Source organism: Nannobrachium achirus (assembly GCF_963921795.1).
Source record: "Nannobrachium achirus genome assembly, chromosome: 15".
In the NCBI taxonomy this organism is placed as follows: Eukaryota; Metazoa; Chordata; class Actinopteri; order Myctophiformes; family Myctophidae; genus Nannobrachium; species Nannobrachium achirus.
In genome coordinates, this window is record NC_137822.1 from 58,851,904 (window position 1) to 58,874,650 (window position 22,747).

Below are 22,747 nucleotides of genomic sequence, written 5' to 3' on the forward strand. Positions count from 1 at the left end.
TTGGTGGAAAAAAAATCTGGGAGTGGTGTTAGCTGGACTATTGGTTGAGCTTCACGTGACAGCACGCTGCAGAGTATAGTCCCGAGCGAGCCCGCACTGTTTCGTAGGAACAGTATTTCTAGTTCTCTGTATCATTCTCATTTTATTCCAAGGCAACATCGCTCTTTCATGCGAGAGGGAGTGGGCTCAAGGATGCACTGGGGATAACAGGTTGCGCAGTCTTCTCTTAAAGGCAATGGTAAATGGTAAATGGTGCATTTATATAGCGCTTTTATCCAAAGCGCTTTACAGAGATTGTGCATTACATTCACCCATTCACGCACACATTCATACACCGGTGGCGGAGGAAACCATGCAAGGCACCAACCTACTCACCGGGAGCAATGTGGGGTTCAGAGTCTTGCCCAAGGACCCTTCGACATTAACTCAGGGGGAGCCCGGATTCGAACTGGGAACCCTTCGGGAACCCTTCGTGCTCTAATAACGGTTTCTCTACCCCTGAGCTATGCCGCCCCACAGTTGGTATGGTGGGGTTAGCCCTAACCCTTGCTATGGCAATGGTATCTGGCAGCCACATGAGGGTCCCTGGACCACACTTTGAACCCCTGCTGGTGAAGCAGAGTGTATCCGGTTTGCCAACATCGGAACCTTGACTCTGTTTGACCAGAATTGAACAGTCAGAGCTTTCATTAGCATCATTGGTGAGACCTGTGAAGTAAAGAAGAGGCCCAATTTCTTCCCAATATGGCTGCCGTACATAAAGTCTATTTTTGGAGGTTCAGAGTTCGATCCCTGACTCCCCCTGTGCTAGTGTCAAAGTGTTTTTGAGCAAGACACGGAAGCCCTAACTTCTCCCAAAGAGAATGTTGGTGCCTTGCATGGTTTGCACCCAGTGTGAAGGGAGCAGTGCTCATTTAGGGGACTGCCCATAAGTCCGAAATCTCATTAGTCCTACATCTCATTAGTCCGAATTTAGTTAGGGTTAGGGTTAGGTTCAGGCATAGTTTTAGTGAGGTTAGGGTTTGGGTTAGGTTCAGGCATAGTTTTACTGAGGTTTTACCCTTATTTATGAGTGAATTCCACTAAGCGCCCCGCAAAGCTTGGCCAATGTGACCCAACAGACACCAATTGACCTATCGCAGTCCAGACAGACACAGGACAAACAGACAAAGCCATATTTAGGAGCAGTTAGCACCGCTCAAAGAATGGAGGGGGCCCAGTAATAGATTGCTGGGGACTCTGGTCAACAATGTATATAGGGTTTAGGAGGGATGGGAATGAATAGAGAAGCCAGAGGGGGAACAGTGTTTTATATGTACAGAGAAAAGGAGCGATGAGTTTAAAAAATCACACCAAATGTGAAGTGAGCGGTGGTCGTGCTTGCATAACGTCTTCAGACTAGGATTTGAGTCTAGGATGTGTACAGGCTATTCTACACACACACGTTTTACTATGGCAAAACGCTGAGGAAAAAGGCTACAGACACACACCCAGCCACTCTATGGAGCGGTTTACCACCGCTCAAAAAAAGACAAAGAAAAGAGAGCCGGTGTATATCGAGTGGGAAAGATGGTTAAATTAGTAAAGCAAAGATGGAGCACAGCAGGGACGGTGCAGTGAGAGGAACTGGTGGGGAGAGAGAGAGAGAGAGAAGCCTTGGATATACGATTTGTTTCAGCTGCACCTGATTGATCCATCCTAATAGCCGACCTGTCTTTGTGCAATCAGGCATAGTAAACCTGTCTGTGAGAGAGGTGAGTTCTCCCTCTGCTCGCCCACACGAGAGGCCTTTGGATCAATCCAATAAGTGTTCTCGTCACCCCATGCATTCTTACACGAACACTAGGGCTCAATTTGCTGGGGGGGGGGGATGAGGGAGGGGGTCTATGCCTCTCCTTTTGATATCCCCCTCTTTGGTGGTGATACATTTTTATCACATCGATTTGTTGATATCTATATGAATGCACAACAACATCTGTGCCTGACTTTCTCAGCCATAACTCGAGGAACGTCCGACTGATGGACTTTAGACTTGGCATGCCTATCGCATGTTGCGCCGACCAGCGGTTGTCCATAACCGAAAATCTACAAATCTCTCAGTGTGACTGTCTGTCTGTGTATCCTTTATGCCCTTATGCCCCCCGGAGACATACCAAAAGCCAAGGCTTTCTTATATGGATGCATATGATGTCATCAATACGATGTCATAGTATCAATGAAGTACTATGACAGCGCACCAAATACCCGCTGTACAACGGATGTCGCATAACCAAGAGGCATGCATTCCCAGTCAGGCATTGTTCACGATGAGCATTGGCTTTGTATAAAAAAGGTAAAATATCATGGGTTGGCCAACCCACTGAGGGGAAAATATGGTTTCAGACAGATAGAGGTTTCTTCATTTCATTGTAGGATATGAAAAAAATAACAATGGACAGAATAATCGCCAAGACAGCAATCGAGAGTTACAGTCCTAATAGAGAGTTTCCTCGCTTCTTCAAGCCTGGTGGCAATATTTGACATCGGGAATGACATGCGTTCAGTGGAGCACATACAGACATGACATGTGACCTCTTCACACTTCCCTGATTTCTCCCTCTAAAGTGATCCCCCCATGTTGTCCCTGATTTGCCTCCAGTCTGATGTCTCATCTATAGCTGTACAGTATACCTGTGCCGGGTGGAACGCAAGACTGATGTCATATTTATGATGATGTCAGTGTGGAACTCCATTGGACGGGTGAAGCCAATTAGCCAATTGGCTCCCTCATTGGCTAATTGTTGCCAACGCCGGTCCCTCATTGGCAGACAGGTTGAGTTTAAAGGCCCTGCTCCCTCCCTAATTGGTGCCGCATAGACAGCAACGATTTACCATAATTGCGCGCTCTGCTGGTGCAAGTAATGAATAAATAAAACAAATGTATTTCAGTGGGATGGCATCTTTTCAGTTGCTGTTGGTAGTCATGGCTTCCAGTTCCCACCTGATGCTGTGTGGGAGTTCCGACATCTCCAGGCTGTGCTGAATAACGGCTAGCTTGCATAATGCTTGCAGACTAGGTCGTAAGTCTAAGATATACAAGCCATCATCGTGGGTCATTGCTTTGTATCGTCCAAACAGGACAATGCGATCCCCCACGATGCAACAGCTCAACATGATCAACAGATACGGGCCGTCGCCCTTAGGCTCGACCTTTGTCCAGGTGAAGGTCTCTGCGTTGAATCTCCACAGATCATTGAAGACCTCCTCCTGACCGTAGTTGGAGCCACCGAATATATAAAGCTCTTCCTCGTACGCAAAGGCTGAATGAGACATGCGTCCTTCCGGATGAGACATGCTTCCTTCTGGGAGAAGCTGGGGTACAGAAGGTCGGGTCACCCAGCATTCCGTGTCCGTGTCAAACACCCTGATGTCGTTGTAGATCTCTCTGTTGTTCCCTCGACCCCCGAATATAAACATCTTTGTCCCGATAATGGTGGCAGAGTGACATGACGAGACATGTGCCGGTCTGCCTCTGTTGTCAATGAAACACCAGATCATTGTGGCGGTGTCCAGCTTGAAGACTTCATTAATTATGCCAGTCTGGATGCTGCCTCCATAGATATACATGACCTTGCCCAAGGCACATGCAGAGTGGCTGAACCTCGCCGTCGGAACAGTCCCGGAAACACTGGGCTCGAACCATCTGTGGGTGTCGATGTTGAAGGCAAAAAGGATGTTGCAGCTGAAGCCGTTAATGGTAACGCTGTCATCGTTGTCCTCTATCTCAAAATTGAATATTCCACCCCAGATGTAGACGGCGTCTTCTACAAGCACAGCAGCGTGGCACACACAGTTGGAGGGGACCTCAAGGGGACGTTCTCTTCCGGCTGTCACAGGAGGTAACCTAGTCCAACGAAAGGACACTGTGTTGAAGATATGCACGTCAATCTGATGCCAGTCATTCAGGGTATTGTACCCGCCAAAGGAGTACACCTTTTTCCTCACTGCCACGGCAGCAGGATATATGTTCGTCGCTCCTTTGAGATGAACCGTCCAACGCAACATTTCAGTGAAACGCAACAGAGTCCATGTAGACTGATCATGTCTCGCAAGCACTTATACTTGTACAGGGGCACAAACGTCACACAATGAACTTCATATTCGGGTCAGACCCAAGTGTCTGTTTTTTTTTTCAGAATCACTGTGACATCATATTTGGAAATGATTCTTCTTCTTTCGTGTATCATCATCCTTGATGATTGGTTGACAACATTTTATTTCACAAGATTTCTTGTTATTTAGGGGAGGCCATGGGGCTGGCTGTCGTCTTCTCCCCTTGCTGACGTCGGCTTAGGCAGGGTTTGAACCACTCACCTTCCATATGAAGGGCATCTGCACTAACCACTACACCAACGTCACGTTGACATTGTCATTACGCCATCAGTCTGTACATGTCCAAATATGGAGATGACTGACATCATATTGATGACATCATAGTTATATCTGACAACTTCTTCTTTCGTGTATCACTGTACTGCACAGTATATTAAAATGAACAAATCCCATATTGCTGTTTCAAGGCCGTTGAAGACTAAACATGCTGCTTCTTCGTAAAGTGACCCGGTCTTCCTCATTATTTGGAAACATTATTCGCTCTGCAGTCGGGGTTCATGGACAAGCTGTGGTTGCAGTCTGTCCTCGTCCTTACGCCCTAGCCAGTGATGCCGGCCATTCTAAGGTGAAGAAAGAAGCCAGTGCGGAATCTAAATCGTTTGTTGTCAACATGTTCAAGGCCCAGATCACCACAGCTCAAGTATTCCCCTACCCCTCAGTCATGAATGAGGAACAGGAGCAAATCCTCAGAGAGTTGGTGGGGCCTGTCAGCAAGTTCTTTGAGGAGGTGAACGACGCAGCGAAGAATGATGCCCTGGAGAAGGTGGAGGACCACACCATGAAGGGACTGAAGGAGATGGGGGCCTTTGGCTTGCAGGTGCCAGCTGACCTGGGAGGCCTTGGCCTCACCAACACACAGTATGCCAGATTGGTCGAGATCGTCGGCATGTATGACCTGGGTGTTGGCATCACCCTGGGCGCCCACCAGTCCATTGGCTTCAAAGGCATCCTGCTTTTTGGCAACCCCACCCAAAAGGAGAAATACCTGCCCAAGTTGGCCACGGGAGAGCACATAGCAGCTTTCTGTCTAACCGAGCCTGCCAGTGGCTCGGACGCCGCCTCTATTAAGACCACAGCTGTCCAGTCCCCCTGCGGGAAGTATTTCACACTTAACGGAGGAAAGATCTGGATCAGCAATGGAGGCCTGGCAGAGATCTTCACAGTGTTCGCCAAGACCCCGATGAAGGATCCCGAGACAGGAGAGACGAAAGACAAGATCACTGCATTTGTTGTGGAGAGGAGCTTTGGAGGAGTCACACATGGCCCACCGGAGAAGAAAATGGGAATCAAGGCGTCCAACACGGCCGAGGTCTACTTCGAGAATGTGCGCGTGCCCGCTGAGTGTGTTCTGGGCGAAGTAGGCGGAGGCTTCAAGGTGGCCATGAACATTCTGAACAACGGGCGCTTCGGTATGGCCGCCGCCCTCTCGGGCACCATGAAGGGTGCCATCACCAAAGCTGTGGAGCATGCAGCCAACAGGATCCAGTTTGGGAGCAAGATCCACACCTACGGAGCCGTCCAGGAGAAGTTGGCCCGCATGGCCATGCTGCAGTACGTCACAGAGTCGATGGCCTACATGATCAGTGGCAACATGGACAGCGGGGCAACCGATTTTCAGCTTGAAGCGGCCATCAGCAAGGTCTTTGCCTCCGAGGCGGCGTGGACAGTGACTGACGAGTGTGTCCAGGTTATGGGCGGCATGGGCTTCATGAAGGACGCTGGAATCGAGAGAGTGATGAGAGACCTGAGGATCTTCCGGATCTTCGAGGGCACCAATGACATCCTGAGGCTGTTTGTAGCTCTCAACGGCTTCCAGAGTGCTGGACATGAGCTGCAGAGCTTACGGAGGGCCTTGAAGAACCCTCTTGGAAATGTCGGTTTGCTGTTAGGGGAGTTCTGCAAGAGAGCCAAGAGGATGGTGGGGATCCCTGCAGGTCTGACACTGCAGGGATCTGTGCACCCAGAGCTGGCACAGAGTGGCGAACTGACGTCAAAGGCCATTGCACAGTTTGGAACTGTCATCGAAGAGCTCCTGTTCAAACATGGCAAGGCGATCGTTGATGAACAGTTTGTGTTGACGAGAGTGGCTGACTGTGCCATCGACCTGTATGCCATGGCGGTCGTCCTGTCAAGGGCGTCGCACTCTCTGAGTCAAGGCCACGCTTCAGCACAGCATGAGAAGATGTTATGTGAGACCTGGTGCATTGAGGCCCATGACAGGATCACACGAGACGTCAGGTCCCTGCACTCCAGTCAGTCCATGCAGATCTTCAAGAACCTGAAGGCCATCTCCACAGCCATGGTGGACAACGGAGGAGTGGTGGCCCCTCACCCCCTGGGCTTCTGAACGCATCAGTTCTCAGTATTCCTCTCCTCTCTTATTTTTAATAGAAAATGCTACGTAGCTTTCATGTACAGTCATTGGGGGGTAGGTGAGCTACAGCAAGTGCTATGGGACTAGGTGGAGTCTGAAGAGATTAGTTTTTAGGCCATGGCGGAAGCAATGGAGTGAGTCTATTCCACAGTTTGGGGGCCAGGTGGGCAAACTATCTGGACAAGTGGATTTTTGTCCTGGGGTTTTTAGCGAGGTTTTGTCATCATCCCTGTGTTGGCTGATCTGAGTGAACGGGTGGGGTTGTATGGGTTGATCAGGTTTTGGAGGTATGGAGGAACTGTACCTTTGGATGCTTTGAAGGCCAGCATCAGTGTTTTGTATTCAGTGTGGGCCACAACCAGGAGCCAGTGGAGGGAGCGGAGAAGGGGGTAGTGTTTCAGTGACTGCGAGGAGTGCCGTTTCCATGGAATGGGCTGGTTTAAATCCCAACTGGTTGTTCTGTGAGAGATGGAGAGAAAGCTGGATAGAGACAACACGTTCGAGGGTTTTTGAAAGAAAGGAGAGGAGTGATACTGGTCTGTATTTCTTGACATCTGAGGAGTCAAGGGTTGATTTTTTAAGAAGTGGCGTTACTCTGGCTGCCTGGAAGGCAGATGGAAGTACAGATGTGTTAATGATGGAGGTTACGAAGGGGAGTAGGTCGGGTGTAATGGACAGGAAGATTGGAGAAGGGATGGGGTCAAGGGGACAGGTGGTGGGTCTAGAGGAGGTTACTAGTTTGAAGACCTCGTCAGGAGAGAGAGGAGAGAAGGAGGACAGACATGATATGCTGGGGATAGAATTGTGTGAGTTAGAGGCCGTTTTATGGGGGAGATGGGAGAAGGAACTGCCGATGTAAACTTTTCAAAGTTGGTGACAAACGTGTCCGCAGAGAGAGATGAAGGGACGCAGAGGAGATAGATGAGAGAAAGGATGAAGTTGCAGCGTCAGGAGAGAGGGAGAGGAAAGCATCAGAGGTGGGAAGAGAGGAGAGAATAGAGGACGAGAGAGTGGTGGGATTTAGGGTTGTCAGGTTACGTCGTGTGGTCACGGTCAGAGGTTTTGGTTTGGGTAGGAGGGTAGAGAGGGCGAGGGAAAAAGTTACGAAGTACTGGAGTTTTCTAGAGGGGTAACAGAAAGGTTAGTGGGAGCGCAGGCTCTGGAGAAGACAAGGTCGAGTACATTACCCGCTTTGTGAGTGGGGGGGGGGGGAGGGCATAGTGAGAGGTCAAAGGAAGACAGGAGGGACGTAACGGGAAGATACTTCTCTTCAGTCGGTAGGTTAAAGTCCCGCAGTAGAAGCAGGGAATAAGCTGATCAAAGAGTCCAATTCTTCCAGAAAGGTCCAGAGGGTCCCTGGGGGCAGGGTCGATTGGGTATGGCAGGGGTATGCAGCTGCCATACCTTGAGTCCAGGAGGGAAAATAAAAGTTACTTTTAAATATAAATCTGTGAATGTTTCTTTGTTTATCTGTGCTGGTTATTATGTTGTTAAATTACAGTAAAATAACTAATGCAAAATTTTACAAAATGGTCACTTTAACAAGATATTATAATGTATTTCTCCACACTTGTATTCTCATTCCCATTTGGTTAAAATGGTATATTCCCAAGTTCCACAGGTCAGCTGCACAGGTGCAATGCATTATTATTCTTAATTGTGACACGTTTACTAACATGCCAAGTTTAGCTGCACTTGAACAACCATTCCAGGCTGCCATATCCAGCCCAAGAAACCGTAGCAAAAATGTACTTCTTAAAATAAATGTATCATGCCTGTTGCTAAGGTATGGCAACATGACTGGTGTCTTGCATGCGCACAAAGGCGCGCGTGCAAGACACCAGTCATTGCCAGTCACTGCCTGGGGGTCAATAGAGTACCATGATGATGAGAGGGACAGGTTGTGTTATTGAAATAGCATGACATTCAAATGTGGAGAGAGAAAGGTGATTGAGGTTTAACACACGAAGGGCCCGATTCTATGGATGTTATAGAGTGTGAACCTACAGGACCAGGTGACAGGTGAATTGTGTGCCTTGAATTATAGTTGGCTGTTGAGGTTCCACACCAAGGTTTTTAGCAGTTGGAACCAAAGTCACCAATGCATTATATGGAAATCTATGGAAATAGTGAGATCTTGCATTGGGCAAGACTTAACTGGGAAGAAGAGAAGCTCCTGCTCGTCATGGGTTCAGCTTGAGGTGGTGGGCTGACAAATATCCCATTTGGGTGACATAAGAAAACCTGTGCCGCCCCAGTACAGCCTGTTAGACTAGAAAGATGCAATTCTGGGATATTGCAAGTGTGGTTGCAGTGACGTGAATCACACTTAATAAAGAATGAATGAATGAAATGAATTCTGTCCTTGTCCCTTTTATGCCCATATATGAAGATCCCGCCCACATGGACATACTGTATCAGTCTCATGTGGTCTATGAAGTCATCCGAATATTTGGGCGAAAAGTACATTTTTTGCATTTTCCCATTCAAGTCAATGGAGAAAATGAATTCACTAATAAAGTAATATAAACTAGTAAGACGCCTAAGGGTGAAAAGACACCCAAGGGCTCTTCTAACCTATAGACATGTCAGTCTAACCAGTGTGGATGGTTCTACAGACAGGGATCGCCATATATGGGCATAAAAGGGATTGTATTTGGCCGATGTGGCCTCCATATATGGGCATTCCCATATGAAGTCATGTTAGTCTATAGGTTAGACTGACATGTATATCACATAATATATTGGTATTCACAGATATGGGCTTAATATTGATGACAGCAGGGATCTCCATATATGGGCATACAAAGGATTCTGTTAGTGTGGTTCCCCTGACATCTCAGTGACGACATCAGGGATCTCCATTAGAGCTGGGATCGGGCCCATTTTTTCTGTCCGTTCCGAACCCGTGTCCGACAGTTTTCTGTCCGACCCGAGTCGACGTCCGAGCATTAATCATGAAAAAGCGTCCAACCCGAGCCGAGGCCCGAACCTTATGTTTTCAACGCTTTTTCGCCTTGTTTATTTTTCTTTGAGGAAGCCACTGATTTACACTCACTAGCAAACTTGTTCTAATGTGCAGTGCATGCAGCGTGCCTGCTTGTTACCCTTAATGTGAATATTAAGCCACGCTGTAGCTTGTGAAAGTGTTCAAATAGCAGGCTATGTCGATTATTAAATAATACAAAATAATAACGTGCGCTGCGCTCGATGTCTGACTGCAATTTCTGCGACTGGAAAATAGCAGATCTACAAGCTCACAATGCGTCGCGGATGCGAGGCATTGTGAGGCTGGCCTGGCACAGTGCACTGCGACTGCACACAACAGCGCAGAAAAATAAACATCCAATGCCAATGCAAGGGACAGTAGTGGAACACAAGCTAGAAGCTCCATTCAGAGGCACGCCACTTCCAAACCACAACAGCGCGCTGCACATTTACCTCAGCGTGGGACTTTTCTCCGTGGTCAGAGTTGTCTCCGTCCGTGGCTGCAGCATTAGCGCGAGCAGCACACACACACACACACACACACACACACACAAACACACACACACACACACACAGTGCCACACTCACACACACACACAGGAGTTGCACGCTGCGTGCATCATCAGAGAGAGTGCATGATGCATGTCATAGGTAGGCAGAGGCTATATCAAAAATATGTCCGACCCGAATCGACGTCCGACAATTCATTATGAAAATGCGTCCGACCCGGGCCCGAGCCCGTCGGGCTTGTCGGGTCCCGTCGGATTTCGGTCGGGTATCCCAGCTCTAATCTCCATATATGGGCAGGTCAGCCTCCATAGATGGGCAGGATGACATCAGGGATCTCTATATATGGGCAGGTCAGCCATAGGCATTGAGGTCAGCTACAGTATAGACATTGAGGTGTTACAGAATCGCTGATGTACTGACAGGATGTGTCGGTTCTGATACTAAACTGCGACCTAACACAACATTGATTTAACATATGGCCCAAGTGCGTGACACCAAAACTGTAGGGTGAGCAGTGTTGGGACTAACGCGTTACAAAGTAATCCGTTACTGTAACGCTGTTCTTTTTTTCAGTAACGAGTACGCTTGAAATGTAAGTTATTAATGTTAAAGCTATACTGTGTAAGTTGCTCAACTAGTGGTCAGTAGCGCTATTGCTTTTTTCGGCCGTTTTTCGGCCGGAGTCGTCGCGGACCACCGCCGCGGACCACCGGAGCGGCGCCGCAAACCACCGCGACCGATAGTAATCCGTGGAGGGGTAGAACGCATGGTAGAACGTAATTTTCTGGCCAGGATTTGTGGATTAAGAGGTTAAAATCCTTCACCATGGTAAACACTGTAGCCAAGCGGAGGCGCTTCCTGGAGACCAGAGCAGATAAGCTGTGATTGGCCGGTAGTGTACCATGTGTGCATGATCGGCGATGTGATTGGGCAACGTATACACAACGTATACAGATGATGCAGATTACGTCATTTTGGCGCGAAATCCCGCCCCTGTCACTGCTAAGAAGAAAACATATAAAGAGAAGGCTTCAGAAGCTGAAAATAACGGAGTGGGTGTTCTAAAACTTTAGCGATTTAACAGTTAGGACAATTTTAAGATTTGTTTTATAAAAAAAGTTACATGGTACAACTTTAAATAAATATGGATTATGGATAAAATCCATAACCAAAATAAGAGACACGAGCCAAAGGACAGTCCATAGATTGCTGTATTTTGAGAGGAGTCAGACAGAGGAGACAAACAGTGAGCGTACCATAGCGGCAGCTTTCTAAATCTCTCTCTCCCAAAATGGAAGTTTAACATGTATATAAAGAGTACAGTTATGACAGTATAAGATCGTGGGACTTATTGATTGGTTCCCAGATCATAACAAGGAAGTCAGTGCCACGTAGTGTTGGTAATTTTCCACCACTACTGACTTATATCATAGTATCACAGTATATCAAAACATGATTACAGTCGGGGCAACAAAGTTACTATGACCTGTAATCTAATAGCCTGAGCCCTACAGTATCCGACCAAAATGTGGTCTCCTATATACTGTAAGTTCAGTTCATAATATGTCCTTATATGGTCATATGAGCTTCATACACAAACATAGAATTATGTATAATAATTCATATCAATCTACCCTTTTAATTTTTGTATGAGGTTCATATGACCTCCACATTAAACATTTTATCAGGGAAATAATAATAATAATAATATGAAGACTTTAATAATATTTAGAAATTCAAATTTTCAAAAAGGACTGTAATAATTTTTTTAAAAAGGGAACTGTAATAAATCCTTAAAGTTAAAGAAATGTGACACAATATTTCATCGTTTTTTACAGATGAATGAAGACAGAATTAAAATGTAATAAACAAATAAAGAATAAAGAATGAAAACAAATAAAAGATTAATTAAAAAGTCCATAAGTCCAGTGATCGGATGATGATGACGACGATGACGGTGGTGACGATGATGATGATGATGATGATGATGATGATGATGATGATGATGATGATGATGATGATGATGATGGGGCATGGAGAGACGTGAGGGAGGAGGACATGCAGTTGTTGTGGGTTCTTCTGGGTCTCTTCTTTCTTCAGGTGTTTCAGGTGTTTCCTACGGGGGACGAAACCTTTGGCCAGTTTACTGTTTCCAAAACAATTTAATTCAGAACTTCAGGTAGCGTTTGTACTACATGGCATAACTTCAACAGTGCAAACAGAAACTCACCGACCAGGCACGATCACTCGTGCCTCTGCGGTGGAATGGCATGCACTGTCCTGGCCTGTCCAGGTGGTGGTTCGTCTGCACCCCGCCTCAGTCGTGGTTGATTTCCGGTGACCCGATTCCTTCCTTCCACACTCTGCATTCCTCTCTCCATCTCTCCGTCCAGCCCATGAAACAGAAATATTTCCAATTAAGTTTCAAATAAATCTTAAATCAATGAAAAACCAAATTAAATGAATGAAAACAAATCAAAATTAAAATATATTACTCCTTACTCCCCCCTTTTTTACAACCATAGTTGTAAAAGTTAAATAAAATAATTTAAATTATTTAAATCAATGAAAAGAGCTTTAAATCATACACTACAGTACAGTACAGTAGCAGTGGGCACAGGGGAGAGCTGCACAGTGTCAGTGATAAGTAATACGCTGAAGGACGAGAAGCGACCTTGTGTCCTTCCCAGTAATGGGGTCTTAAAGATTGTTATGGTAACCAGGGAACATGACGTTCCAAAACAGACAGATTTATGGGTAATGAAGTTTTTAACAGTAAGAGAACAGAACAATTAAACAAAATACTTCAGACAGTAAACAATCAGAATGTTGTTGAAAATGAGAGAAAGAAGGTCAAAACAAAGACACTTGTTCCCAAAACAAATAGCAGACACACACAGACAATCTGACCTTGGCAGATGCAGGTGGTATTCTAGCAGACAGTCAAACGCACACACTCACACAAGAGTGGGGAAGAGGGAGTGACACACACGCACACACACACACGCACGCGCACACTCTCATGCTCACAGAGATGGGAGTCAGAGAGGGGGGGGGGGGGGGTTACTGAAGCAGCACCCACACGCACATTTCTGCTCGCACACACATACAGTACGGCAAACTCATTCTCACAGAATCGAGTTATCAGAAAAATAGATGAGACACAGTCAGAATACACACCCATAGTCCTATGGGAGGTTCTCAAATCTTAAAGTTACAATAGTTTAAATTAATTTAGGCATCAATAATTTGAGTTAGTTATTCTTAATCTTAAATCTTAACTTTAATTTCTCAGAGACATTTTAAAACGTCTTAAAAGTACTTAATATTACAGAAAACAGAACTGGTCCATAGTCAAAGATAAAATATTGCTTCTCATTTTCCAATGGCTTGGCGCAAAGCCATGAAACTGAGAGACCCAAATAAACACAGATTAATCGATACAGTTACAAATAACAATAAACAGCCGACTGCCTGAGTCGCTGTTCCACAAAACATTCCGCAAATTGATCTAACAGACACTGAACTTACGGAGGACTGACAAGATAAGCCATAACCACAAACTGACTAAGGAGCACGGTTTTAATCAGGCTGGCTAGAAAGCTCAAGCCCTAGGTTATAAGCCAAACAAATAATGACCCTTCATAGGGTCCAGACAAACAAATAATGACAAAAACCACTGTACCGAAAAAAGTTAAAGTTTGAAAATCAGTATTGTCTCTGTCTCCTCATCACAATGAGAGAGCGAGAGCACGAACCAGATAAATAGATAAAAATAGATTTAAGGTGTACGCGTTCCACCCTGAAACGTTGTAAGATGAAACAAAGAGATTTACGACCATTCTGTATCTATAGCAGATAAGGGTTCATTTACGATGCGTGTCAAACCAAAACATTCCTCCGACGGAGGGAGAACATATTTCACAAATCATATCAATTATCATTACATTAACATCGTTAATTCAAAATTCAAAGACACGACACGTTATGGGGACTAAGTAAATATGTACTTATCTTAATCAACTTAGGAATTTGCCAGGCGCAGAGATCCAGGTGCAGACAGGGACCGGGGGAGTATCCAACCTCTTGTGTCCGATGGTCCAACACGGTCCGCTGCTCCCGGATGTCCACGCAGGTTCCACATTAATCCAAAACTCAGATAACACTGTTGTCTAATAAAAACCTTTGTCTGAAAATACAGAAATGTAGGATTTCCTGGCTGGTTCCAGATACGTGTTGCAACATTGTTCCACCGGGGGAGAGAAAGTGAACCTTAAATGGCTAACAGCCCTGAACACTTATCCGTCCCTCAGTCGGCCAATGTTACAAACAGTATCCTCGCTCGATGGACCATTGAAATGTAAGGTATTAATGTTAAATAAATATGGATTATGGATAAAATCCATAACCAAAATAAGAGACACGAGCCAAAGGACAGTCCATAGATTGCTGTATTTTGAGAGGAGTCAGACAGAGGAGACAAACAGTGAGCGTACCATAGCGGCAGCTTTCTAAATCTCTCTCTCCCAAAATGGAAGTTTAACATGTATATAAAGAGTACAGTTATGACAGTATGAGATCGTGGGACTTATTGATTGGTTCCCAGATCATAACAAGGAAGTCAGTGCCACGTAGTGTTGGTAATTTTCCACCACTAGTGACTTATATCATAGTATCACAGTATATCAAAACATGATTACAGTCGGGGCAACAAAGTTACTATGACCTGTAATCTAATAGCCTGAGCCCTACAGTATCCGACCAAAATGTGGTCTCCTATATACTGTAAGTTCAGTTCATAATATGTCCTTATATGGTCATATGAGCTTCATACACAAACATAGAATTATGTATAATAATTCATATCAACGCTAACGCATTCTTTTTTCAATTCTGTAACTCAGTTACCGTTACTACAGCTGCGTTCTTTCGTTCTTTTAGCGTTACTCAGTCTTTTTTTATGCAGACAAATGAGCTGCAGCATGCAGTGTTGTAGGCTACTGCTGCAGACACCCGACACTTAACGTGTGTGAGAGAGAGAGAGAGTGAGAGAGACTAGTGCAGACATACAGACTGCAAACATGACTGGTAGAATATGATAGAAAGCAATCACTTACAGTAGCTGCCTTTTCCCGTCCACTGCGTGCAGTGCACAGCTCAGCTGTGCGTTATTGATGAGATGATTGAAAACGTCTTGTAAATCCATGCATGTGTCCCGTCGACCTACAGTATTATAATTATATAACTCTAGTCCCTACTCGCGGTCCAATCTGTTGTCAGGCTCATCAAACCGTGATTTTGTTGTTAGAGAAAAAAAGCCACAGAAAGAAAACTTCCTGTGGTCTTAAGGTAATTGATTTTGCCTCAAGTTTTTTGCTTGTAAGGCATTGTATTTCACTAGAAGTTTGTGGCCCTTCGGACCGCAAAAGTCTAGAGTTCAGGCTGCTGTGCGGCCTTCACCGCCATGTTGCGGCAGTGTTTTTGATGAAAAAAAGTTTTTTTGAGGAAAAAAAAAAAGTTTTTTGAGAAAAAAAAAGTTTTTTAAGAAAAAAAAGTTTTTTGAGAAAAAAAAAGTTTTTTGAAAAAAAAAAGTTTCTTGAAAAAAGATTTTTTGGAAAAAAAATGTTTTTTGAAAGAAAAAAACGCGTGCGCACACACACGCACGCGCGCGCGCGCACACACACACACACACACACACACACACACACACACACACACACACACACACACACCCCCCTCTTAGAGGAGGAAAAAACCCTAAAAAAGAGCCTTAGTTTTTGAGGTACCCCTACCCGGGGTAGAACAAAACGCGACATAGTTTTTTCATATCTTTAGGATGTCCCCTTCATGAAATGGATTGTCCCAAGTTTTACTTTGACTGCAAAAATCATGAAATTGATCCATGAAGGGACTCATCACATAGGCAAAAAAACGCCTATCCTGAAAGATGGAGTTCCAAGTCAATCCTTTGTCATTTTCTACCTGCTGGTTGTTTTTACCTCATACTTGCACAGATGGTCTACAGGTAGTGTCCTTACATCCCAGAACAATCAGAATGCAAAAATATGGTTCTGTTTTGAATCTGCAGCCTTTTATATAAGGACTTTCTATAGGCGGAAATTACATTTCTAAGGAATGTTCCCCTGTAAGTCTGGTGATAATCTTCTATAAGGGGTAGAACAAAACGCGACATAGTTCTTTCAAATCTTTAGGATGTCCCCTTCATGAAATGCACTGTCCCGAGTTTTACTTTTACTGCCAAAGTCATGAAATTGATCCATGAAGGGACTCACCACATAGGCAAAAAACGCCTACCCTGAAAGATGGGGTTCCAATTCAATCCTTTGTCATTTTCTACCTGCAGGTTGCTTTTACCTCATACTTGCACAGATGGTCTACAGGTAGTGTCCTTACATCCCAGAACAATCAGAATGCAAAAATATGGTTCTGTTTTGAATCTGCAGCCTTTAATATAAGGACTTTCTATAGGCGGAAATGACATTCCTAAGGAAGAATCCCCTGTGATCCTGGAGATAATCTTCTATAAGGGGTAGTACAAACCCTGACAGTGTTTTTACTTGTCCTCTTCATGAAATGGATGGTCAGTAGTTTTACTTTTACTGCAGAGGTCATGAAATTGATCCATAAAGGTACTCACCATAAAAAAGCCTACCCTGAAAGACGGAGTTCCAAGTCAATCCTTTGTCATTTTCTACCTGCTGGTTGTTTTATCTCATATTGCACAGATGGTCTACAGGTAGTGTCCCTACATCCCAAGGCCTAATTCTCTTCACCTCAAAAGCAGCAAACATATTGTTCTATAAGCAGTCTATGGTATTCAGACTTAGATGCAGTACAGTATGTATGTAAGCCTATATTCAGTAGAATACACTACACTTTGTGCGCCATTCTTAATGCCAAATAATAAGCAGCCTTTTCTCATTTTCATTTATTTCTTTTTCAATCAACAACTATTTTGAGCAGTATAAGGGAGACTGACCAATATTTGATTATTTGGCATGCAGTAAGCCAAAGATTCTCAGATCCCGAAGTTCATGAATGTGCTTCGCCAGCTTGTTGAAAGCTGTATTATTGCTTATTCTGAACAGGCTGCTCATTGCATTGCATCCAGTCAATGCGTGCCATGCTAGAAGACTCTCACACAAAGCCACTCCCAATGTATTTGTAATATCAGTCATTGGGATGTATCGTTGTCTATCCCATGACCAGCATGCATGAAAATGGCAGCTATTCCAAGCAACACAAGTATATCCATAGTACTGTACATATAAATTAGGTCAGGGTCTGAGAACCTTTGGCTTGACAGATAGTCTACCAGAGGCTTCAGGATGTTCAAGACAATATGCCCTCACTCTCTATGGCCTAAAAAGGAAGGCAAAGGGCCAGGTGTGTTCTAGTCTTGATGAGCTCCGTTGTATTCTTGCATCAACGACAGACATGCCAGTCTCACATCTGCCTCCCACTGAGGATAGTTTTGAATGTTCAACAGGCTATGTACCAAACTGGTACAGTATATGGTGCCACAATCATGTCCCCAAACCCCTTCTGTGGAATCCAGTTGGGAAGGGTTGGATGCTAAAGGATACATCACTAAAGCCTGTCCTGTTCAAAAAATAGCCTGCTCCAAGCAGTAAGAGCACCCAACTCTACTGCTATGATAAGGATTGTTGCAGTCAAACTAGTACGTGCCTCAATGTCTCTGTGGGATTGTGTTGTACATAATATTGCTCCTGTATTTACAGTACATTGCCTGTAAACTAAAATAAACAAGAAATGACACAATCCTTTTATACCAGCTTGTGCCTTGTGGACCAGCCTTGACTGTAGAGCATTGTAGTGGCCCTTGATTGTAATCCACTGGGAACTGAATTCCTTCTTACCGTTTATATTATAATAATATATACCATCATACCATATTTATTACCATAACATAAATAGTAAGACGGAATTCAATTAATCCATTGACCAGCCATTGACCAATAGATACACAGCCAATTACGTCACGAAATCTCCTGACAAAATTATGTCCGAATTTGGGAGATCACAGCTTTGTATCCATTGACCAGCTTTGCAAATTGATCAGTCCCCCTCACACTCAAATTAGTTGTTGATATGAAAATATTGAAAAAGAAATAAACAAAATAAATTAAAATGAGAAAAAGCTGCTGTTTGATTATTTGGCATGCAGTAAGAATGGCACACATATATAGAAAAACTCCTGATTCACAATACAAGCATATTATGACATATTCTTCTGGTTTCTTTTGGTTGTTGGTGTATTCCCTATTGACAATCTGAATGGAGTTTGTTAATTTGTATTGATAATGAGCACCTTATCGATCCTGCTTATTGACCCATGGGCTTTTATCGAGCCCACTGTTGAGCGCTTTATAATATTTTGTGGGAAGATGTGAGATGTGAGATTCTGAACAGAACTGGTATCTTTTTGTATTGGCCAGTTGTTGTGAGTCTGAGTTTGTCTATGAGGATGAGAATTGACAAAAGTAAAAAATATTGTCATTTAATATCTTTAGAAAATCATTCATTAGTGTGCAGTAAGTGTTAAATGGCTATATATTATGAATAGTACCGTAACAATATATTGATCGCCTCTTGTCTTGATTATTTAAACATGATGTCATGGGCCGCTATGCTTAATAACAAGCTTGATAAGCCCAAAGCTTATTGATACTGGGATATCAAGTTTGTAGTAGGCCCTTGTTTCCAGCTCCTTCCCTACCAGTAAGTGGAAATGGTGTATGAATAACTTTTGGGGATATTTCTGCACTTTCTTGGTAAATCACTTTTTTGCATTCTGATTATTTTGGGATTTAAGGACGCTACCTGTAGACCATCTGTGCAAGAATGAGGTAAAAACAACCAGCAATAGAAAATTACAAAGGATTGACTTGGAACTCCATCTTTCAGGGTAGGCGTTTTTTTGCCTATGTGGTGAGTCCCTTCATGGATCAATTTCATGACTTTTGCAGTAAAAGCAAAACTACTGACCATCCATTTCATGAAGAGGACAAGTGAAAGTTATGAAAAAACTTTGTCATAGTTTGTACTACCCCTTATAGAAGGATTACAGGGGAATTTTCCTTAGGAATGTCATTTCCGCCTATAGAAAGTCCTTATATAAAAGGCAGCAGATTCAAAACAGAACCATGTTTTTGCATTCTGATTGTTCTGGGATGTAAGGACACTACCTGTAGACCATCTGTGCAAGTATGAGGTAAAAACAACCTGCAGGTAGAAAATGACAAAGGTTTGACTTGGAACTCCATCTTTCAGGATAGGCGTTTTTTTGCTTATGTGGTGAGTCCCTTCATGGATCAATTTCATGACTTTTGCAGTAAAAGCAAAACTCGGGACAATCCATTTCATGAAGGGGACATCCTAAAGATATGAAAAAACTATGTCGCGTTTTGTTCTACCCCGGGTAGGGGTATGGTCAACTTCTGGCCTATTTTTTCCTCTACTATCTGTTGTAATTCGATACTCTACTCTGCTCAGCTCCTCTCCCCCCTCCCTCCCCCCCCCCTCCCTCTGTAACTTGATACTCTGATGATCATTTTGACGTTTCAGCACTGGCCAGAATGGTCAGAATACTCTCTGTAAGGACTGGCTGCTCTGCGTGAGGCGAGATTTTGTTAAATTGAAATAAATGCGGTTCAAAGAGTGGCATGTTTCAAATGTGGACAGTGGGAAATGTTCACGTTTGTTCGACGTGGTGGCTATGTTTGTGAGAGGTGTTTGTGAGAATATGTAGCTAAACATTCTGCTTTAGGATTGCCTCCAAATGCTCCAATGTAGGTGTTGAGATAAATGGAAAATATGATTATTTACTGTTTTTTTGTAGACTACATTACTTGCAAATTAAAAAATAAATGTCAACGTTATTTTGTAAGTAATTCTATACATTATAAATAAAATCAAAGAAATTCCATAAATTAGAACACAAATATTTAAGAAATAGTGAAAATAGCTGATCTACAAGCTCACAACGCATCGCAAAGCAATGCATTGTGAGCTTGTAGATCTGCTGTTTTCACTAGTTTGGGTCACGGGCAAATGTCTAATTTCTCTTTTGGATTACAAGCTATAAAGTTTAACCAGGCTATAAGGTCATTACTAAAAATTACTATACTAAAAAATAAAAAAATAGCTAAAAAGTTACTTTTCACAGTAACGCATTACTTTTTGGTGTGAGTAATCAGTAAAGTAACTGAGTTACTTTTTAAATGAAGTAACTAGTAACGGTAACGAGTTACTATTTTTCAGTAACGTGCCCAACACTGAGGGTGAGTAGCGCGGCAAAATAACGTTTATCCGGAAAGCATTGTTTTATATATATAAGAAAAAGGTACAGTTTCATGACAGTACAGTTCACTGGTACAAGGTCAACTAAAAGGACAGGCCCAAGAAAGTACATTGAGATAAATTGAGATCCTTTTTTTTTCAGCGAGCCCATATAGTTTTTGCAGGAACTGCTTTTTCTAGTTAAACATTGCACTGGTCAACTTAGCTTGTGTGTTTAACTAACTATACACTAGTATGATATACTAGCGTAACCTCACATGATGCAGCAACTTATTTTCGGTAGAGCAATGTTAGTTGTACCTTTATTTTGAGCATGTTTGTGTCTGCAAGTTTATAGGTTGTTTTCTCCCCAGTGGTGTCAGTTCAGAAAAAGCTAAGGTATGGCAACATGACTGTGGTGTCTTGCACGCACGCAAGACACCAGTCATGTTGCCATACCTTAGCAACAGAAATGATACATTTATTTTAAGAAGTACATTCTTTTTTCCCCCCTGTTTCTACGGTTTCTTGGGCTGGATATGGCAGCCTGGAACGGTTGTTCAAGTGGGGAGAATACAATGTGGAGAATATAATTATATTACCTTGTTAAAGTGACCATTTTGTTATTTTACTGTAATTTAACAACATAATAACCAGCACAGATAGACAAAGAGACATTCTTGGATTTATATTTAAAAATAACTTTTATTTCCCCCCCTGGACGCAGGGTATGGCAGCTGCATACCCCTGCCATACCCAATTGACGCCCCTGTTTCTCCCCTCCCTCTGGCTTAACTCTGGTCCATAGCGTGCGACATGACACACAGGTGCAGAAGGGCAATGTAGTCTGGATACATCTCCCATTGATTGTTTTAAGAACAAAGTATTTTCTTTTTCTCTGTCTCCATCGTGCATTTTTCCACACTTTTCACACAGTCAAGCACACACTGACAAATACATGCGGCGACGGGGTCCTAGTGCCCTTTGTATACAGCACACAAACACAGGGAGGGCAGTGCCTGGCGCACACACATTTTATCATTATTGTATGTGCATCGTCCCTTTACCAGGATTTAGTTAGTTAGCAGCGATGGTCTGGTCCATCCAGGCACGCAGCTCAGTGACGCGGGCATACCCAATGGGACAGTCCACCCAGCAGTACTCAAGAACCCAGGAGACCACACCAACCAGTGTCCAAGCTCCATTCTTCTCACAGACCAGGGGGCTACCAGAGTCACCACAGCAGGTAGGGAATCCATTGGCTCCGGCACAAATCTCTTGCTCAGTTACGGACGAGTCACTGAAATATGCATTGCACTCCTCATTGGAGAGGAGGGGGAGAGTTCCCTGGTGGAGCCGGGCAGCGCGCTGTTGGAGCCAGACAGGCTGGAGCCGGTCAGGGTCGCTCCAGCCAGAGGTCACACACATCATTCCACCCGGGAAGTTGTCACTGGTCTCGGCCAAGCACACCGGAGACACATGCTTGCCCAACTTGGCGGGGCTGGCCAGCTTGATCAGTGCGATGTCATTGTTCAGCCAGGGTTGGTTGTATTGTGGGTGTTTGAAGAACCTTCCCACCTCTATGGTCTGGATGTCCTCTGAGTTGGAGGAACGGTCGTGCTCGCCAAGGATGACGCGGTCACAGTGCTCGACAGGGCAGTGGGCAGCGGTGACCACCCAGCTCTCGTTGATCAGGATTCCGCTGCAGAAATGGTGGCCTGTGGGATTCTGCAGCGACACCTGCCACGGCCACGAGTGGGCTAAAGCTTCCTCACCTCCGACAATATGGGTGGGGTATCCACTGATCACCGGAGGGATGTCAGGCACGCCACAGCCGGAAGCAACGGTAGCGACCGCAAGGCAGCAGAGAATAAACCGCAAGGCCATGGTTTCCATTTGACTCTGCTATACAATGTAAGCAAAGGAGACTGGTTGTCTAACTCTAGCACCGACGATAAGAACTTCTACTTTCTCCTGGTGGAAAATGGGTGATGCTTTTGTCTTGAAGGTTCTAGTCTTGAATATAATGCAGGCTCCCGGGTAACGTTGCATCTGCACTCATGGGGTGACTGCAACCCTTTATATACTGTACTCCAACTACAGTATCATCACTCTGACATCACTCAGCCCAAATATGGAAATGTCCCTTTTACCCTTTTTTGCTCCTATATGGAGATCCCTGATGCCATCAGTATCTGGCCATATATGGGCATGCCCCCTTTTGTGCCCATATACGGCCCCTCGCACACACATTTAACACTTGCGATGCCACTTACATCCAGGAACGTGATAACTAGAAAGATGCAACTGGAAAATTCAAGTGTGATTGCCGACATGACTATATTCTGCAGCAAGCTGTCATGTGAAGCCCGACCAATACTCAAGCTAGCACCACTCCCA

The 22,747-nt window shown here is 44.3% G+C and overlaps 3 protein-coding genes across 3 annotated transcripts; 1 reads left to right on the plus strand and 2 right to left on the minus strand.

Moving 5' to 3' along the window:
* Positions 1 to 2,943: 2,943 nt before the first annotated feature.
* LOC308299985 (kelch domain-containing protein 3-like) lies at positions 2,944 to 4,044 on the minus strand (the record flags this gene model as incomplete). The annotated part of the gene is made up of 1 exon (XM_080743752.1): positions 2,944 to 4,044. The coding sequence occupies one exon, from the start codon at positions 4,042 to 4,044 to the stop codon at positions 2,944 to 2,946; it is 1,101 nt and encodes a 366-aa protein (XP_080599878.1).
* Positions 4,045 to 4,726: 682 nt separating this feature from the next.
* LOC308299027 (very long-chain specific acyl-CoA dehydrogenase, mitochondrial-like) lies at positions 4,727 to 6,499 on the plus strand (the record flags this gene model as incomplete). The annotated part of the gene is made up of 1 exon (XM_080742749.1): positions 4,727 to 6,499. The coding sequence occupies exon 1, from the start codon at positions 4,763 to 4,765 to the stop codon at positions 6,497 to 6,499; it is 1,737 nt and encodes a 578-aa protein (XP_080598875.1). The 5' UTR covers positions 4,727 to 4,762.
* A 14,925-nt stretch (positions 6,500 to 21,424) lies between these two features.
* LOC308299029 (chymotrypsin A-like) lies at positions 21,425 to 22,234 on the minus strand (the record flags this gene model as incomplete). Its single annotated transcript, XM_080742751.1, has 1 exon — positions 21,425 to 22,234. The coding sequence occupies one exon, from the start codon at positions 22,232 to 22,234 to the stop codon at positions 21,425 to 21,427; it is 810 nt and encodes a 269-aa protein (XP_080598877.1).
* Positions 22,235 to 22,747: the final 513 nt, after the last annotated feature.